This window comes from Lates calcarifer, linkage group LG10, assembly GCF_001640805.2.
Source record: "Lates calcarifer isolate ASB-BC8 linkage group LG10, TLL_Latcal_v3, whole genome shotgun sequence".
NCBI classification, from domain to species: domain Eukaryota; kingdom Metazoa; phylum Chordata; class Actinopteri; family Centropomidae; genus Lates; species Lates calcarifer.
The window spans coordinates 25,461,559-25,478,119 of NC_066842.1; the positions used below are offsets into that span (position 1 = coordinate 25,461,559).

General features: G+C 42.3%; 2 protein-coding genes across 2 annotated transcripts; both read left to right on the top strand.

The window, feature by feature from the left end:
- The first annotated feature begins 131 nt into the window (after positions 1–131).
- Positions 132–6,904, top strand: chmp1a (charged multivesicular body protein 1A). The gene is made up of 7 exons (XM_018703623.2): positions 132–288; positions 1,237–1,256; positions 1,347–1,424; positions 3,225–3,371; positions 3,566–3,694; positions 3,803–3,996; positions 5,238–6,904. Exons 1-7 carry the CDS (start codon positions 282–284, stop codon positions 5,257–5,259), a joined length of 597 nt encoding a protein of 198 aa, XP_018559139.1. The 5' UTR covers positions 132–281; the 3' UTR covers positions 5,260–6,904.
- A 3,617-nt stretch (positions 6,905–10,521) lies between these two features.
- slc10a3 (solute carrier family 10 member 3) lies at positions 10,522–12,960 on the top strand. The gene is given in 3 exon segments (XM_018703633.2): positions 10,522–11,509; positions 11,511–12,279; positions 12,282–12,960. Coding segments are annotated over 3 exon segments (1,413 nt in total). The 5' UTR covers positions 10,522–10,975; the 3' UTR covers positions 12,392–12,960.
- Positions 12,961–16,561: the final 3,601 nt, after the last annotated feature.

Here is a 16,561-nt window from a genome sequence, read left to right on the forward strand (position 1 = left end):
GCCTTAAGGTGAACGAGAATGTTATTACTATAATTAATATTGACAAAAACAATACATTTTTTTTTAAATAAAGCAATTATGTCACAGTTAGATGGCGCCATCGCACCTGAGTGAGATTCAACAAACGAACAAGAGACAAGGAAGAACAGATCACGTGATTAGTCTCAGACCCGGAAGTGTGGTGTCAGTTACTCGGTAAAATCAAAACAAGTAAGGACTAGCCTCTCTAGAAGCTGAAAATTAATTTTCCTGTGATCACCTGAAGTCATATTCGTCTTGACATGGATGGTATGTCATGTTTCAACAGCTGACGCATCTATCTTGATAGATTCTGACTTTGTTTTAGCTATGTCATCAAAATAAGGAGGGATAGCCAACATTAGCTTGTTAGCTTAGGTGGGTGGCTAGCTAGGTTACCCGTCAGACCTGTTCATATTTCCAAATTAATAGTCGTCAGAGCGACTATTAATTTGGCTTTCGGTTTGATTTAACATTTTGTCTTGTCTTCCTGCCACTGAATCTTTTCTTAGCTCATGACTGTCACATCAGGAATGTTACACTCCATTCAGAATTGGATTGGTGTGGCTTCGTCAAACGTAGACACATTAGGACACTTCCTTAGACTAACACTTCTACAAAAACAGGGTGTGAAATCAGGTCATTTTTTCAGTGCGTGTTTATTTTCACCATTTGTTGTATTTCAGTGACATTTTAATCGACCTAATTTACAGTAAATAGTGCTTCGCCGTTTTTCCATCACTGGACAACTGTAACTATAGTTAAGTTGTTTCATATTTTATTGATGTGTAGCATTTTCCCTTTTATAATTTCATAGAACAGTAATTTCTTCTTTTCAAGCTGTGTGTGATTGTTCCCACTGACACCTAAAAAGTTAGACAATGAATATAATATGTACATTACAGGCCCAAGTTATATATTTCCAAGTGGGAACTGCCTGTGTCATGTTGTAGCAGAGACATGAGAAAAGTTGATTATTGGGCTAATGAGGAGTTGGTCAGAACTAAAGGGGACTTTACTCTTTCACTCTGTTTGTGCTCACCTTCAAGCAAAGAATAGACAGATAATAAAGCTTCTCAGCCTCCAGTAGTTTCAGAGAATAAAAATCCAGTTTCACCAATGAATGTAGAGTTAGTATATTACTATTCAATGTTCATTGTGACAGTTTATATGATATACACTCCATACCCCTATCTGTCTCTCTCTTTTGCTCCACAGAAACACTCTTCCAGCTAAAGGTATGTATCTGTGTAGTCTGTATTAGCTTGATAGAGCTTTAATGAATTATTTATTACTTTAATATATATCTTTCTCTCTGTGGTCCACAGTTTACTTCCAAGCAGCTTGAGAGGCTGGCCAAGAAGGCAGAGAAGGAATCTGAAAAAGAGCAGGCCAAGGTCAAGAAGGTAAGTAAACTGACCCAAGCCTAAAACCACACCACTGGCACAGGGACGTTGTATCGACTGTGATCAGGATGTTCTATTCTGTCTTTGTTCCATGTGCATTTATTGTTGCATGTCAAAAAAGGCCAAGTCACAGTTGGTGAAAAAATTAGCACAGAGAAAATGTGAATTGTTAGCAGCAGTGTTTGGTTTAATGTATTTAAAGGAGTCTAACCAGCAGTATTTTATCTGGTTCAGTAAGTGTTTATTTTTAGCTCAAGTGAACAATGTAAAACATCTAGACTGTTATCTATCTACATGCCAGCCATCTCTCTGTCATCTTTTTTTTTTCTATCTTCTGTTTCTTTAACAGGTTAATTAAACATTTGCCTGTTTATTTTGTCCTGTTTTCCTGGGGAGTGTGATGATAATGTTCTGGTGTGGCTGCGTTGTGTCTGTAACTCTTTTTCCAGATTATTTTATATGGAGCGTCAAAACTGGCAAAAGGCAGGAACATAGACAAGTTAAAATGGCTCTTATGAATGAATGAATTAAAATGGAGTGTAAATATAAAGTTCATTACTTTTCCTTGTATTTCCAGTCAGTTAAAAAAGTTAAATAAAATGTGTTGTTTTTTCTGTAACCCCCAGAAAGTTGATAGAATATTATAGAAAATGTCAAATTAATGTTAGATAGCTAACATTGTCAGCATTAAATCTGAGGATAAGTTTATACCATGAAACCACAACAAGCAATATGAATCAGTCAATATGACTTTATTGAATATGAATGATCAACATTTCCTCTAATGGTGTGACTGTATGAAAACAGGTAGCTTCAACTAGGTGGCTAACTGAAAAGGCAGGTGCACAGTATATTTAGCAACCAGTGTTCTCAGTTAGGTTAACCACATAGTCCCCTTGGTCTAAGCACACAGACGCAGTCACGCTGCTGCCTTGAAAAGTAAAGACTTGAAATAAAATAAGTTAATGAAAGATAAATGAAAGAATAAAATGACAACATTTTAATGTATTTACTTAATTTAAGACAGGGTGGAAAACATGAAAAAGCTTTCCCCTTTTTTAAAACAAATGATTGGAGATAGAATATAACAATACACACAACGTAAAAACAGAAAGATTTTTATTTATTTCTACTCTCCTTTCTTTAACCATATAACTAATAGTAGTATTTATTGATGTATTCATTTACTTTTACTGCTTTTTGTCAGTGTTGGGGCTTCAGAATTCGAACTAGGTAATAAAAAGATGATCTATGCACATTCTTCTGGTTGAATAACAGAGAGTGACACACATCAGTCAGCAGGGGGCAGTATAGCATTCATAATGCCTTGGTTCTGTAAAATTGATGTGTCACTATTTCCTCAATGGCTACTTGTTAGAGTTTTCATATTGCTGCTACATGGTCATTGGGAATCTCTGTTCTAAAAATGAGTGTTTGATTTAGAAACGACAGAAGAGAGATCCAGATAACTTCTCTCAGTGGAGCAACAGAGACATTACATGGCTGATCCTTTGTTTTCTCACTGGCCAGAGATGTTTCTTTGTTGAGTCACGATAACTCTTCACTTGTCACATGAGAGTAAATTAGGAGCTGTCACTGCAGCTTTATATGAGCTACACTTAGAAAGCAATAGAAATATTAGACATGAATTAAAAAGATATAAAAAGAAATCTAAGAGTGTATATAACATTGACACTGAAGTTTAATCAGTCTTTGTGTGTGTCAGTCTTAACATGTACATGTACATATGTGTACACACATGGGAGGTCACAGGTGTTTTGTCACTGTCTGTGTCACCAGGCTTTGCAACAGAAAAATGTGGAATGTGCCAGAGTTTATGCAGAGAACGCCATCCGCAAAAAAAATGAAGGTCTTAATTGGCTGCGCATGGCGTCACGCGTCGACGCGGTGGCCTCTAAAGTCCAGACTGCTGTCACCATGAAAGGAGTAAGTTACTATGTTCAGTCAACTCATTTATACATGCTACATTACATTATTTACTTTGTCTACTCATTAGAAATACAAGACTTTTTCATATTACCACATCATGTTATTTCTTCTACTCTGATAAGCTTGGGAGGGGAGAGGATGAGATTTATTGAGGTGAATACATTATTAATGTATGTAATGTTTTTTTTTAGGTGACCAAAAACATGGGCCAGGTGACCAAGGCCCTAGACAAAGCTCTGAGCTCCATGGACCTCCAGAAGGTGTCTGCAGTCATGGACAAGTTTGAAAGTCAAGTACAGAACCTTGACGTCCACACCTCAGTGAGTGGCTGCAGACTGTCTGCATCTGTGCTTGCAGTACATATATTTTCAAATGGAGAGTTTTCCTACCCCTACTTGAGCCATCCATCCCTCTCTTCTCTACACCAGGTGATGGAGGACTCCATGAGCTCGGCAATGACACTGACCACGCCTCAGGAGCAGGTGGATGACCTGATCCATCAAATAGCAGAGGAGAGTGGCCTGGAGGTGATGGACCAGCTCAACCAGTTGCCAGCAGGAGGAACCTCAGTGGGTGCAGAGAGCTCACGGAACCAAGAGAAGGAGGACCAGCTGTCTCGACGGTAAGGACCAGTGTCTGTACTTTACAGCTACTGAGGTACAGGTTAGAGGCACCATATGTGTGTGTGTGTTTCTTGCTCTTGTTTCCTTTGACAAGACAGTAAACCTTCTTCACCTGGTAAAAGTGTTTTCGTGCTCTGGCAGCAGGATAACAAGTCACACATGACCCTCAGTTAGTTAGATTAGAGCATGAGAAGGGGGAATTAAGATTGCACAGCACATTGATATCCAAACACACAGAGAACGCTGTTGTGGTTGCAAAGTCACGAGTTGTCAGAATGATATGCTATGTTCAGCTCAAATGGAGAAACTCAAAGACAGAAGGAAGATGCTGCACTGTACAGAAGTATGACTCATTAGAAGAGTCAAATGAACGGTGGTTTGGAAAGTAGACTGCAGTTTCTCGTATTTTGAAAAAAGCTAACTTGTAAGTAACAGTAGAGATACCTTGAACAGAAGGAACAGTATAGATGCAGCTGCTCTTCTCTGTTTTATATCTCTTTAAAATAAATATGTTATGGTTTTTGAATGTTGGTTGGGCAAAACAAGAAGCTTGAAGATGTCACTGTGAGCTCTGGAAAATGTGACAGGCCTTTTTTTATTTTGCAGTTTTCTTACATTTACATACCAACTGATTCATCAAATAATGAGCAAACACATGAATCAAAGTAATTATTTTCACATTATTTTCCCATGGAAAATCTGCTGGGCTTTGTAGTGCTTTTAATCTTTAGTTATATCTTAGGGTGTTTCTAGAAAAAGCTGTCATTAAAATGTGTACATCTATATATATGTGCGCATATAGTGTATATATCAGCAGAAAGCTAATATCACTGCTTACCTTATGTAATTAGATATATATTATTATAAAGTTAGTTTACTGATATCAATGAAGAAAGTGGGTGTAACCCTGGAAACAAGTTTCACAAAATAGTCCTAACTCTCAGTGTCCACTTAAAAGCTTTAAGATGATCTAATGAAAAAAATGGTTAAAGTCTATGGGGAAAGCTGCTAGGTAAACCTTGAGCTTGGATTATCTTGTTAACTGAGTGAAGTACATTTTCCAATAGATACTGACAGGATGTGTGTGTAGAGCATTCATTTATAGCTTGGCATATGACATCAAGTCCAAGTCCAAAACACTGACTATTAGAGATGTAATTCAGTGCACTGCACCTTTAAAGCTTGTATCTCATTTCACAAAAGCTCCAAGTAATTAAAGTATATTTTTCACACCTTGCAGATTGGCTGCTCTACGGAACTGAGGCTCCTCCAGGACCGGTGACGAGGCTCACCACTGCGTGGGAGCAGACGTGCTTAATGATGGCGACAGGAGCTCTGTGTGTTTCGATTGAACTGTTCCTACCGGGAGGACTTTATGAGGCTATTGATTACCACTCCCCTGCTCTATAAATACACACACTCACACACGCACACACACACACACACACACACACACACACACACACACACACACACACACACACACACAGACACAGACATATACACACATTGGCTAGAAACACCACCCAAGGAGGCATGAATCTCTCTGGTTCACCTTCCCATTTCGATCCATCTCTACTCCCATTTCTATTCTCCCCTCTAATTCCCCACTGGGATCTCATTTTTCCTTTTTTTTCCCTCCTTTTTCTCCACTCCTGTTGCTAAACTCGCCATTTATCCAAATCACACACTTTGGATGTATGCTTTGTATAAAAAGAAAATCATTTTACAAATTGTATAATGTACAATGATGACAATGAAAAAAGAGTTTTAATAAGCAGTTATAGTAATTATAATGAGGGTGTCCCTGGCTGTCGTAAGGTGCAGGGTGGGTCGATGATGTGTGTACACATTGTTTTTCCGTTTTTTTGGGATCTGTCCGTCAGAAATGGTTTAAATGGACAAATCTGATTGGAGGAAGGAGACGAGATCAGAGAGATTCAGTTTACAATGGTGACATGTTGGCAACACTAACAGGCGCAGTCTCCTTCCCCTCATCAGGTTTAGTAATAACCTTCCTGACATCATTATAAGACTATAAAAGTAAGGACAGCCCTCCCACATTTTGTTTCTCACTGTCAGAATGGATTATATTCGTTTTCTTTTTTGTTCTTTTTCAGTTTTGTTGTTGATTATTTCTCATAACCTATTTTGCTTTGAACGCCTTATTTGGGATGCAGGTGCTTGCATAGGCGCTTCCCCCACCAGTGCCTGAAAGACAGCAGTTTAGAGATTTGTCTTTAACTCTGTAGCATGAAGCTGCCTGATCTCTCTTTGGTTTTGGGTGTTTGATCTAAGGTGTTGACGCCCCCACCCCCCACCCCAGCAACATTGAAACCTCATTCAGATATTTTTAGAAGCTTGTCTGTCTCAAAATAACCTGATCGTCCTCAACCTGTCTCAGTTTCATCCCCGGACTGTTTGAGGAGAAGCCGGCAGTTGCTGAAACGTTTTTTATTGACAATTACTTGCTATTCCAAATTGGCCTTGTAAACCACACATTTACTTGAAAAGTTAATTCGTAATGTTTCGGGAAAATGCTGGAGATGTGCTGGAAGATGTTTTGCATCGAGAGCAGGACGTATTTAAAGACAGGAATAAAATGTAGACTAGCATGAGAATGTGTTTGAGTTAACTGAAGACTGGCTCCTTTTTCTTTGTTGTTTGAGGTCGTAGCTCTGTACTGAGTTGCCTGTTAAGTGCTTTGACTGGTTTTGATGCTTCTGTCTTTGTGCGTCCAGTGTAGACCTCTACCTGTGACAGAGCAGCTTCACCCTCTGGATAAGTTCCCTCAGTTTTTTGTCCATTTTAACACAGGGAGGGTTTATTTATACTCAAAGTTCAGCAGACTTTATGGCACTTTTATTTTGTATATCTATCTTGTGAAAATAAAATCTTGCCCTCTGATACAGTCTTTCATCTGACTTTTATAATACTGCAAATAAGACAAACGACATTCAACACATAGCGTACCAATAAACCATCATAAGAAGATGCAAAATAACAAAATTCACATAAAACAAAAAGCAAGAAACAACATTACAGTCATAACAACAGGTGCAAAAGGTTTAGTTTTCAAAAGTCAAATAACCTCAGGTACGTACCATTGATTCAGGAAATATGAATAAATAAATCTGTTATCAGCCACATGACCAAAGCTGGTTTATTTAGGGTACAACCGCAGACATGCAATGTCACGCAACACAATAGAAACATATTACACAGCCACATATTTTAGGTGAAAGGTGAGTATGTCAGTAGAGGGAGGAGTTCAGAGTCCTGGCTTCTGTGGGAATAAAGCTGTGGAGGTCTGACATGAGAAATAATCAGACTGACATAAATAGAAATAAAAAGAAATAAAATTGAGGTGAAATTTTGCTCGGTGAAGCACCACTCCTCAGATCTCCTCACCAGGTCGTCCTCCCCTCCCCAGGTGCAGTCATTCACAGCAACCAGCCAGTCACATAACGTGCTTTTTAAATGGAAAGATAGAAAATTCTTAACGTGTGTTGAACCTGAACATGATGCAGATTTCTCTCTTGTGTTCTTCACTTGAATTCGACAGCTGGAGTGTTGTTGCAGTTCATTTTGTGTGAATCTTTTCCTGGGTTTGTGTTTCCCAGACATTTTCTCACATCCTCTCCTGTCTTTGCATCACTTCTAAAATGTGTCTCGTGTTCAGTGTGAACACACCTTTAAGCAGGTGGGATTTCACCAGGAGACTCATGTGACTAGCTGTTACCGAGCCAGAATACCAGTTATGTGTAGACCTGGTACTAAACTGGCTTTTCAGGACAATTCTTTTGGATTAGTCATCATGGCAACACAACACAAGGCAGATCATAACCACTGCTCTCAGATGGTTCATGAATATTCACACAGAATAATAAATACAGGCTGCTGTGTTCCCTGGGTAAACAGCTCAACTGCAGCACCAGCAGCAAATACTCCTGTAATGTTTCCCTGAGGAAAGTGTTAAGTTGGGCGGTGGTGAAATGCATCCCTCACTCTGTCTCTCTCCTTCACCGCTTGTGAAATAAGTCATGAGGTAAATTATCATTCCATTGGTAAATAATTAGACAGCCCAGGGGGAGGGGGACAGCACAGGAACTATGCATACCTGACAGCTCCACACCAACTGGCTGTCGTGCCACGAAATGTCAGAGAAGAGGCTGGAGCGATCACCCCAGCAGGTTGTCTTGGCAAGCTGAGCATTTCCACCGAGGACTCCCCCGCCTTTTTCTTTTTCTGGAAGCCTTGACTTAGCCATAGTGACAGAAGGAGGACGCACAACTCATGAAAACACAATAGATGATGAATAAGCTGTCCCAGGACTGACTTTAACACAGCGAGCAGTGACAGTTAATATCTGAGATAAACCTGGGGTGGCGTTCTCACTGGAAAACACTGACCCAGTGACCTCAGTGACCGTCCACTGAGGAAGAAAACTGGAGGTTATGAATGGAAAATGGCTTTTAAATAAGTTAGTGACTCCGAACAGGAGCCAGTTACTATAAAAAGGGAAGCTCACAGAAGGTATGCTGACATAATGGGAGTTCCCCTTTAATGCCACATACCCAAGATGGGCAGCAGTGTCAGGTTTCCCAGTGTTGTCTGCTGTTTGTGTATGACAAATAAGCAATAGCCTACTTGGCTGCAGGTTTGTAACTGGAAACTGCTCAGGGAGTGAGACTGTGTTGATTCTCATCCATGCAGCATAATGGATCAGTGTCAGGACACTACGGGAATCAGTGGTCAGGAAACAGAAACTGACAGAGAAAATCTGGATTAAGTGGGCAATAAAGAGGGGTCATTTATCCTCCATGTTTGCAAAAAGCAACAAGAAAGACCATGTGAGTTTGAGGTGAGCTGGAGGCAGTATCAACAAGAGCACCACACCCCACACTGCCTGTTGTTTTATCTGCTCAATTATCATTTCATTACTATGTTTTCAGTTTCTTCCCATTCTGCCATTTTACTGTGGTTAGAAAATGAAATACACGTCCCCCTGCTATGTATGATGGATAATCCCTGGCTGCCACCCCACCCCCCGAGTGGATACTAATCACGGTGTTCCCTTTCCCATGTGACCGCCCCTGCTCATTGGCTGAGGAGAGTTGACGCTTTGGGCCGCTACAACAGGATTAATGAAAGGTCCTGTAAAGGTAGACAGAGTTATCAAGAGAGAGACAGGAAGTGGTCAGGTTTTTCTTTAAAAAAATAAAAGCATACAAGTCGTCATAAGGAATAAGTGTAAAAAAAAAAATTGGTAAGAAGACATTAATATCAATTGTGTAAAGTCAATGACATGATAGGCGGCCCAGGGAGAAAATGAATTACAGGGTCCTCACTCACCCCACTCATCCACCTCTGTGTACAATGTGTACAGCAGGGGCAGGGGTGGATCTATGAGTTGACAAGGCCCAGGGTTAAGTCTCAAAACCCCTGAGCCAGGGCCAATTTCTTTGGATGATTCACATGTGCAGAATTTAATTTTACAGCAATGTGTGATTACGTCAATGGTTAGTAGTAGTAGTAATGATTTATTACAGTCAGGGTGCACACAGAAAAGAATAAATAACAGCGAGGTATTAAATCAAAATGCATCACTCAGTAACAGTGCTTCAGCTGAAACGTCTTCAGAAATTTCACTCTTAACAATTAAGATTATTATATAACTGTGTGTGTTTTTTAATAGATCCGGCTTTTGAGAGAACATTCAGGCCCAGAAGTCGCCCTTAGTGCCTCCCTGGTGCACAGGTTTTCCATGCTAGAACAGCCACCACCTGGCACTATAGGTTTGTTGTGTGGTAAATAAACATGTGAACTACAAACTACAAAAGCGTTTTTTTTTTTTTTTTTTTTTTTGGTTGTTGTTTTTTTTACCCAGAGTTCTTCTTCACGACAGGGCCTCGGGATCTGTAAGTGTTTTCCTTCTTTACTGACTGTGTGTGTGTGTCTGTTAGTATGAGTGTTTAACTGCTGCATATTGTACACTGATAAATCAAACTGTATTGAACAGAACTGAATTGATTTAGCAGGATCCAAACTATGGACCTTATCACATTAGTTGATGATAAACAAGCACAAATCTGTAAACACACTGGAGCCTTTAGGACTCAAAGTTTGAGTTTGATAAAAACCCACATAGGGTGCACTATGGGGGGGGGGGGGGGGGTTTACCTTACCTTACCTTCTGTACCATGTGTATAACTCTGTACTCCTATGTTGGAATAACATTAATCTGAGTTAATTTGTGCTCAATTAATTAAACAAGACATTACTTAGAAAGTTTAATGATGTGAGCATGATTCAAAATATGACAAGCTTGTAAAAACAAATGTTCACACAGGACTATAGACTCTCCTTATACTTAAGTTTACAGTTAATTAAATGACCAAACGTAGCAGATATACTGTTAAAACTAAGACTTCAGGGACCTCCAGGAAGCTGGGCCATTTCTCACCAGAGTTCCTTAATAAAATAAAGGGCTTTTATCTTTGCATTTCATGACCGGAAGTCCGCCTTTTCCTCGAGCTAGTTTTACAGAAACAGCTCTGAGCTGCAAACCGTAGCTGAGCTACGATGCTCCCTGTTCTCATCCACCGGGGAAACGAAAAAAACAGAGGCGAAGCTTCGTGTTGTCGGGACGGACGTCGTAACACCGAGCAGACAAAGACGAGCCTGGTGAGAGACCTGTGTGAGTGTTTCCTGTAAGCCGGGGGCCGCTGCCGGAGAGCTGGGCTCCGACAGGGCGGGGTGATGTTTAGGTTCCGGTATAAAGGCAGCGAGAAAATGGGAACCAGACGAGATGTGGAACCGGTCGCCGACGCTGTCGTTTTATATCGGAGACTAGAATGAGAAGTTTACTGTCGTGGTGTAACAGGGCGGCGGTGTAACCGTCTGGGGAGGCCGCTGGCGGGTGGGGGGAGAAGCGTGTCTCTGCGGCGTCCCACCACCTCCCTGTCCGTCAATAACATGAGGACGCTATTTACACTCTGTTGTCTCTTCCTCATCACCGGCGGAGCGGACCGGGCGTGGGCCACCGGAAACCTCACAGTCGACAGCAGCGACCAGAGCAACCTGACGGCCGACAGCGGCACCAGGTACATCAGAATTGGGGACGGATCGTCGCAGGAATTTGAGTTTCCTGAAAACACCAACGGCGTGATTGTAATTTCCAGCCAGTACCGGAGCGCCGCGGCCAACAGGAAGGGCCGCCAGAGCTGGAAGCAGACGGTCAAAGTCCGCTCCCTGGACCCGGAGGTTCTCTCCATCCTTAATGTCACGGACAGCGGCCACACAGGTCCGGCCAAGAGCTACATTATCAGCATCCGCTCCGGGTTCCCCGGCAGGGCTCAGCTGCAGATCCAGCTACTGGACCTGGACCAGGACTCGGTGCCGGTTCTGATCGAAGAGAGGACGGATTATTCCATCAGAGTGGCGCCTGGTAACGATGACCCGGCCACCCGGCTCATCCAGTCGGGTGGCCTGTCCCATTTCTCTGAGAACCCCTGTGCTGTTTGCCTTGCTGCCCCTCATCTTCGTCAACAAGTGTGCCTTCGGCTGCAAGGTGGAGGTGGAGGTCCTGCGGGGTCTGCTGAAGAGCCCCGTGCCTCTGCTCCTAGGAGTGCTGGGCCAGTTCCTGGTGATGCCGCTGTACGCTTACTGTGTGTCCCGGCTGGCGTCACTGCCCAAACCGCTTTCTCTGGGCCTGGTCATCACCTGCTCTGCTCCAGGTGGTGGGGGCGGCTACCTGTACAGCCTGCTGCTGGGTGGGGATGTCACCCTGGCTATCTCCATGACCCTGGTCTCCACAGTGGTGGCAGCAGCAGCCATGCCTCTGTCATCAGCTCTGTATGGCCGGTTGCTAGGGGTGCACGCCGCCCTCCATGTGCCGTTCGTGAAGATCCTCGGCACCCTCCTGTTCATCGCCATTCCCATCTCTCTGGGCATGCTGGTGAAGCTGCGCCTACCCGCTCTCACGCGCGTCCTGCTCGCACTCATACGACCCTTCAGCTTCGTGCTCATCATAGGTGGCATCTTCATGGCCTACCAAATGGGTGCGTCCATCCTGGCCAACGTCAGGCCCCAGATTGTGGCGGTGGGAGTGACGGTGCCTTTGCTGGGGCTGGTGGTCGGGGCCGTGCTGGCAAAGCTGGCGGGTCTGGCCCCACCGCAGAGGAAGACGGTCAGTATCGAGGTGGGCGTCCAGAACAGCCTGCTGGCCCTCGCCGTCATGCAGCTGTCTTTTCGCCGGGCAGAGGCCGACTTCGCATCCCAGGCCCCTTCATCGTGGCCCTCAGCAGCACCTCAGAGATGCTGCTCATCGTTCTGGGATACTTTGCCCAGAGAAGGTTGTGTGGTTCTGCCGTCCCCAGGAGTGACGCCTGATTGTAGCTGCAGTTTTTTGCTCTGAACTTTTTGAAGAATGAACTCTTTCAAACCTGTGGAAATGTGGTGTCCCCACTGTCTTGGCTATAAGATGCCCAACAATCACCAATCCAGTCATCACTGTTGTTGTACACAGGACTTTTTGTGATTTTTTTTTTTTTTTTTTTTTTTGGTCGTCGTTTTGGTATTTTTCATGAAAACCAAAGGCCTTTTACCCCTCTGAGACCTTTTTGTGTTTATTTTACACTATGTACTTTTTAAAATCAGATTATACTGTGAGGTACTAAATGTAAATATTCCTAAAAAGAGAAATACCTATAAAAGAAAAGATATTTTTCTACCAGATTACTTTTTGTAATCAAAAAAGAAAAAAAAATTGATTTGTATCATGTTTACAAGAGGTCCATGTGTCTTAGCCCGGGGGAGGATTGTGTGAATCAGACGGGAACATGATGATGTTTTGAAAGTACTTGCTACTGATTGTGTTTCCTGGATTTGCAAATCCATGTACTTGAATATTACAGAGAGGAAATGAAGAAAAAGTCAATAAAAACATTGTCAAAGCAGAATTCAGTTTGTCAAGAACATGTCTGACAGGTCAGTGCTGCTGCAGAGCTGACAGGCTGAGACCAGGCTCAGTGACTGTTGACTTTCACTTTTACATGGCGACAGCGGGGCTCATTGGTGTCGAGTGTTTTGCATATTTAAAGAACAGAGTCACAGTGTGTGTTGAAGTTCTTGTGTAGGGCATTTTGTCTTATCAAACAACTGATATTTTTGGATTAACGCCTCTGCTTTATTTGTATATTCAGGTCATTGTTTCTCTTTTAGCCTCAGAAACTGTATTCACACGTTCATAAGAAACAAAACTCTCCACTGAAACTGAAACATCACACACACGTGCCGTCGTACATAACTAAGTGGAATTAAATGTTGCATTTACTGCCTCTCACAGCCAACATGTAGTGTATTGATTGACAATACTGAGAGGGTCACATTTAAAGGACCAGTTCATCCAAAGAATAATAAAAAAAAGTTGTATCTAAACATCTGGGAAAGGTAGTTGGTGGTTTTATGTGCTGAGCTTTGAAGTATTTTTCTCTGAAACCTTTACTGAGTATTAATCCACAGAACACACCGTCAACGGTTCTCCATGGGACTGCTTCTTTGGTACAAAGTGCTCTCAGTATAGTGTGGATTGTTCAGTGTACTGGTCTCTGGAAAAACATGTAGAGTTTTTGAAATGTGTTTTTTTGTTTTGAGATGTGTTCGTTTTTGTGAGTTTACACGGGGCTTTACAGTAGGGGGGGGGGTCAGAAAAGTGCTGAGGCAGGATTCTATGTATGGTGGAAATATTTAGAAAACAAACTATGTAAAAGGTCAGTATAGGCGGGATATCTGTAACTTGGCTTCAGTTTAGTAACCTATTGTACCCGAGGACAAGGTCCAGTTTTTATCAGCTTCCTCTTGTTGAACAGCACTGTGCAAATTTATAGAGAGCGAAGTGAACAGCTTTGTGTTTCAAGAAAACTCAGGATATGTGCTCAGAGTTCACTAACAACACACCAACCTTCCTCTTACTGAGAAACGGCTCCCGCAGTGAAGGGAGGGGTTTCACATGTGGGTAGTTCTGTGTAAAAACTGCATTTCCTGTTTACTCATACGGAGCGGCAGACTTTAATGTACTTTCATTAACACGTTTTCTGAGGGGGTTTAGTGGAGGGAAACCAGAGAGTTCAGACCTGCTGTTTTGGCCCAGCAGGTTTGACTGAGCTCTCAGGAATGTAACACAGCTGTAAAGCCTCCAGGCTGAGCTGAGGTTGTTAGGTATAAGAGTCTCACTCAGTTCTGGTGTGTTTCAACTCCTGTGGCCTCCTCATAGAGGAGGGGAAGTTCAGCTCTGCACTCGATAAGGAAACAATGATTTTCAAGAGAGCAGCATGATCCCTCTGAGTCACAGCCCTCACATGTTAAAACATTTCTTCTGTCTGGAGGATTACTATTGATTTTTGTCACCAGAGGCATGTGTCATGGACAGAAATGTTCCTGCCCTACATGACTGTATTCAAGCAGTCATCCATTATCTATACTGCTTATCCTCTGCAGGTCATGGAGGCTGGAGCCAATATCAGCTGATGCTGGTTCAGAGGTGGGGTACACCCTGGACAGGTCACCAGTCTATCACAGGGCTGACAAACAACCATCCATACTCACATTCGCACCTATGGACAATTTAGAGTCACCAGTTAACCTGCACACACAGAAAAGCCCCGGGTGAACCAGGGTTTGAACCCACTGCACCTCTGTGCTGCCATTCATTCATGCAATAAATGGAAACTGAGGAGATTTTTCATGAGGACAAGGTCAGTTTCCTTTTTAAATCTCTAATTTATTTGTTATTTTATTTTTTTAATTTACTGAACACTGAATTATTCTTGCAGTTCTTTATTCAGTTTTGTAATTTAAAGGTGCAGGAAAAGATACAAATCCTAATCCCACAACCAGAATACATTCATTTTTTAATCCAGTGTGAAGAAGTCAGTGATTGTTGCAGGAGCAGCAGCTGAATCATGTTTGTTCCAGGCTTTTTTGTTCTTTACAAACATGAAATGTATTCTGTGTGTTTGAGCTAATCAGCTATTGAATCTGGTAAGTTTTCATGCTGTGATAGTGACATCATGCTGACAGCATGTGTCCCCCCCCCCACACACACACACAGGCACACACACACACACACAAAGGAAATCCTGCTGAGATCCAGACCCAGTCAGTCCTTAATCAAAACTTCGCTTACCGACTCAGACCTCCTGTGACAGTCGCTCCCTTATGAATCAGACAAGAGCTGCCACTGCAGCTGAAAGTGCGTGTGTGTGTGTGTGTGTGTGTGTGTGTCATTAGGTGTCAGTGTGTGTTGTTCCTCAGTGGTGCTGACAGCTGATGATGCTCTGCCTTGCTGGTAGATTTGCACTCAGCCCTGTACATCAGCACTCCTGTTTATATTTCTATCCTGCACATTAGTGGCACAATAGGAAGAGAGAGGCCTTAAAAATTCATGAGGACACATTGCATTAAGTTTTCATGAGTTCCTTTCACTGGCTCCCATGAGATGGTTTTCCTACTGCCTGCTGCAATAAAGCTGGGAAGTCCAGAAAATACACAGGTGGCTGAGGGGAAGGAGCACTCACACACTCAGAGGAATAATCTTCATTCCAACACATCAAGGGCAAGATGGAGCCTGCTGCTGTTCAGACATGGTCACTCAGAGGGAGTGGTGGTGTGCACCATGCAACACCTGGGGTGTGTCCAGATATTATTTGTTCAAGGGTAGATGGATCTCTTTAAAATGTTATTTTTCAGCACTTTAATAGCTTGATGGTTTACATTTAGAGAAAACATGAAGTCACTGTACAATAAAACTCTTCTACAGGCTTTAAAATCAGATCAGGTCTGTTTTATGAAAAGGGGGAAACTAACATCGTGGTCACACCTGTCCTTACATGCCCCACGTCCTGATTACTGTGCATACCAATGTTGTGTGCATTAGTCTGTGGGATACTCACATTGGAAAATTACGAAATAAAGCAGCAGCATACTTTTAAATGCCTCAGTGAGCAGAGGAGCTGCTGACAAACTGTGGAGAGAAGGGCACAGTAACACAAAGTAATACATCCTTACTTATTTTCAAGTTTTATGAAATGAACCCCATCATTTACAGACACTTTATACAAAGGTCAGAGCTGCTGAGCATCTGGATCAAAATATTAATAACAACTGCTTATCATTTATGATCAGCCACATGCTGCAGGAAAAAAAACCCCAAACACAGCACAGGCATATTATCACACTTTAAGTTGATACGGCTGAGCTTGTTAGTAACTGATCATTAACACCTGCAGTAGATACACTCCATCTGGAGCAACGTTCCTGGCCTCTTGGTGAATGTAATGTCAATATTCATTCTACTTTTATCTCTGTTTTTGGTCTCCACTGACTCCTACGACAAATATCTCACTTATTATCTGATAAATGATGAACATCTTGTTGCTAACTTTATTTGTGCTCTGCTTGGTTCTGGGTAGATAATATACAGTGTTTCCTCAGAGCTTTTTCCACAGCAAACAGTCACCTGCTGCAGCTCAGGCGACGCTATGAGTGTAATGAGAGTGACAC

Excerpts from the sequence above, each read along its gene's own strand:
- chmp1a (XM_018703623.2), top strand. Across the intron at positions 1,257-1,346 it reads AAACACTCTTCCAGCTAAAG|TTTACTTCCAAGCAGCTTGA; the intron begins GTATGTATCTGT and ends TGTGGTCCACAG. Across the intron at positions 3,695-3,802 it reads ACCTTGACGTCCACACCTCA|GTGATGGAGGACTCCATGAG; the intron begins GTGAGTGGCTGC and ends TCTCTACACCAG.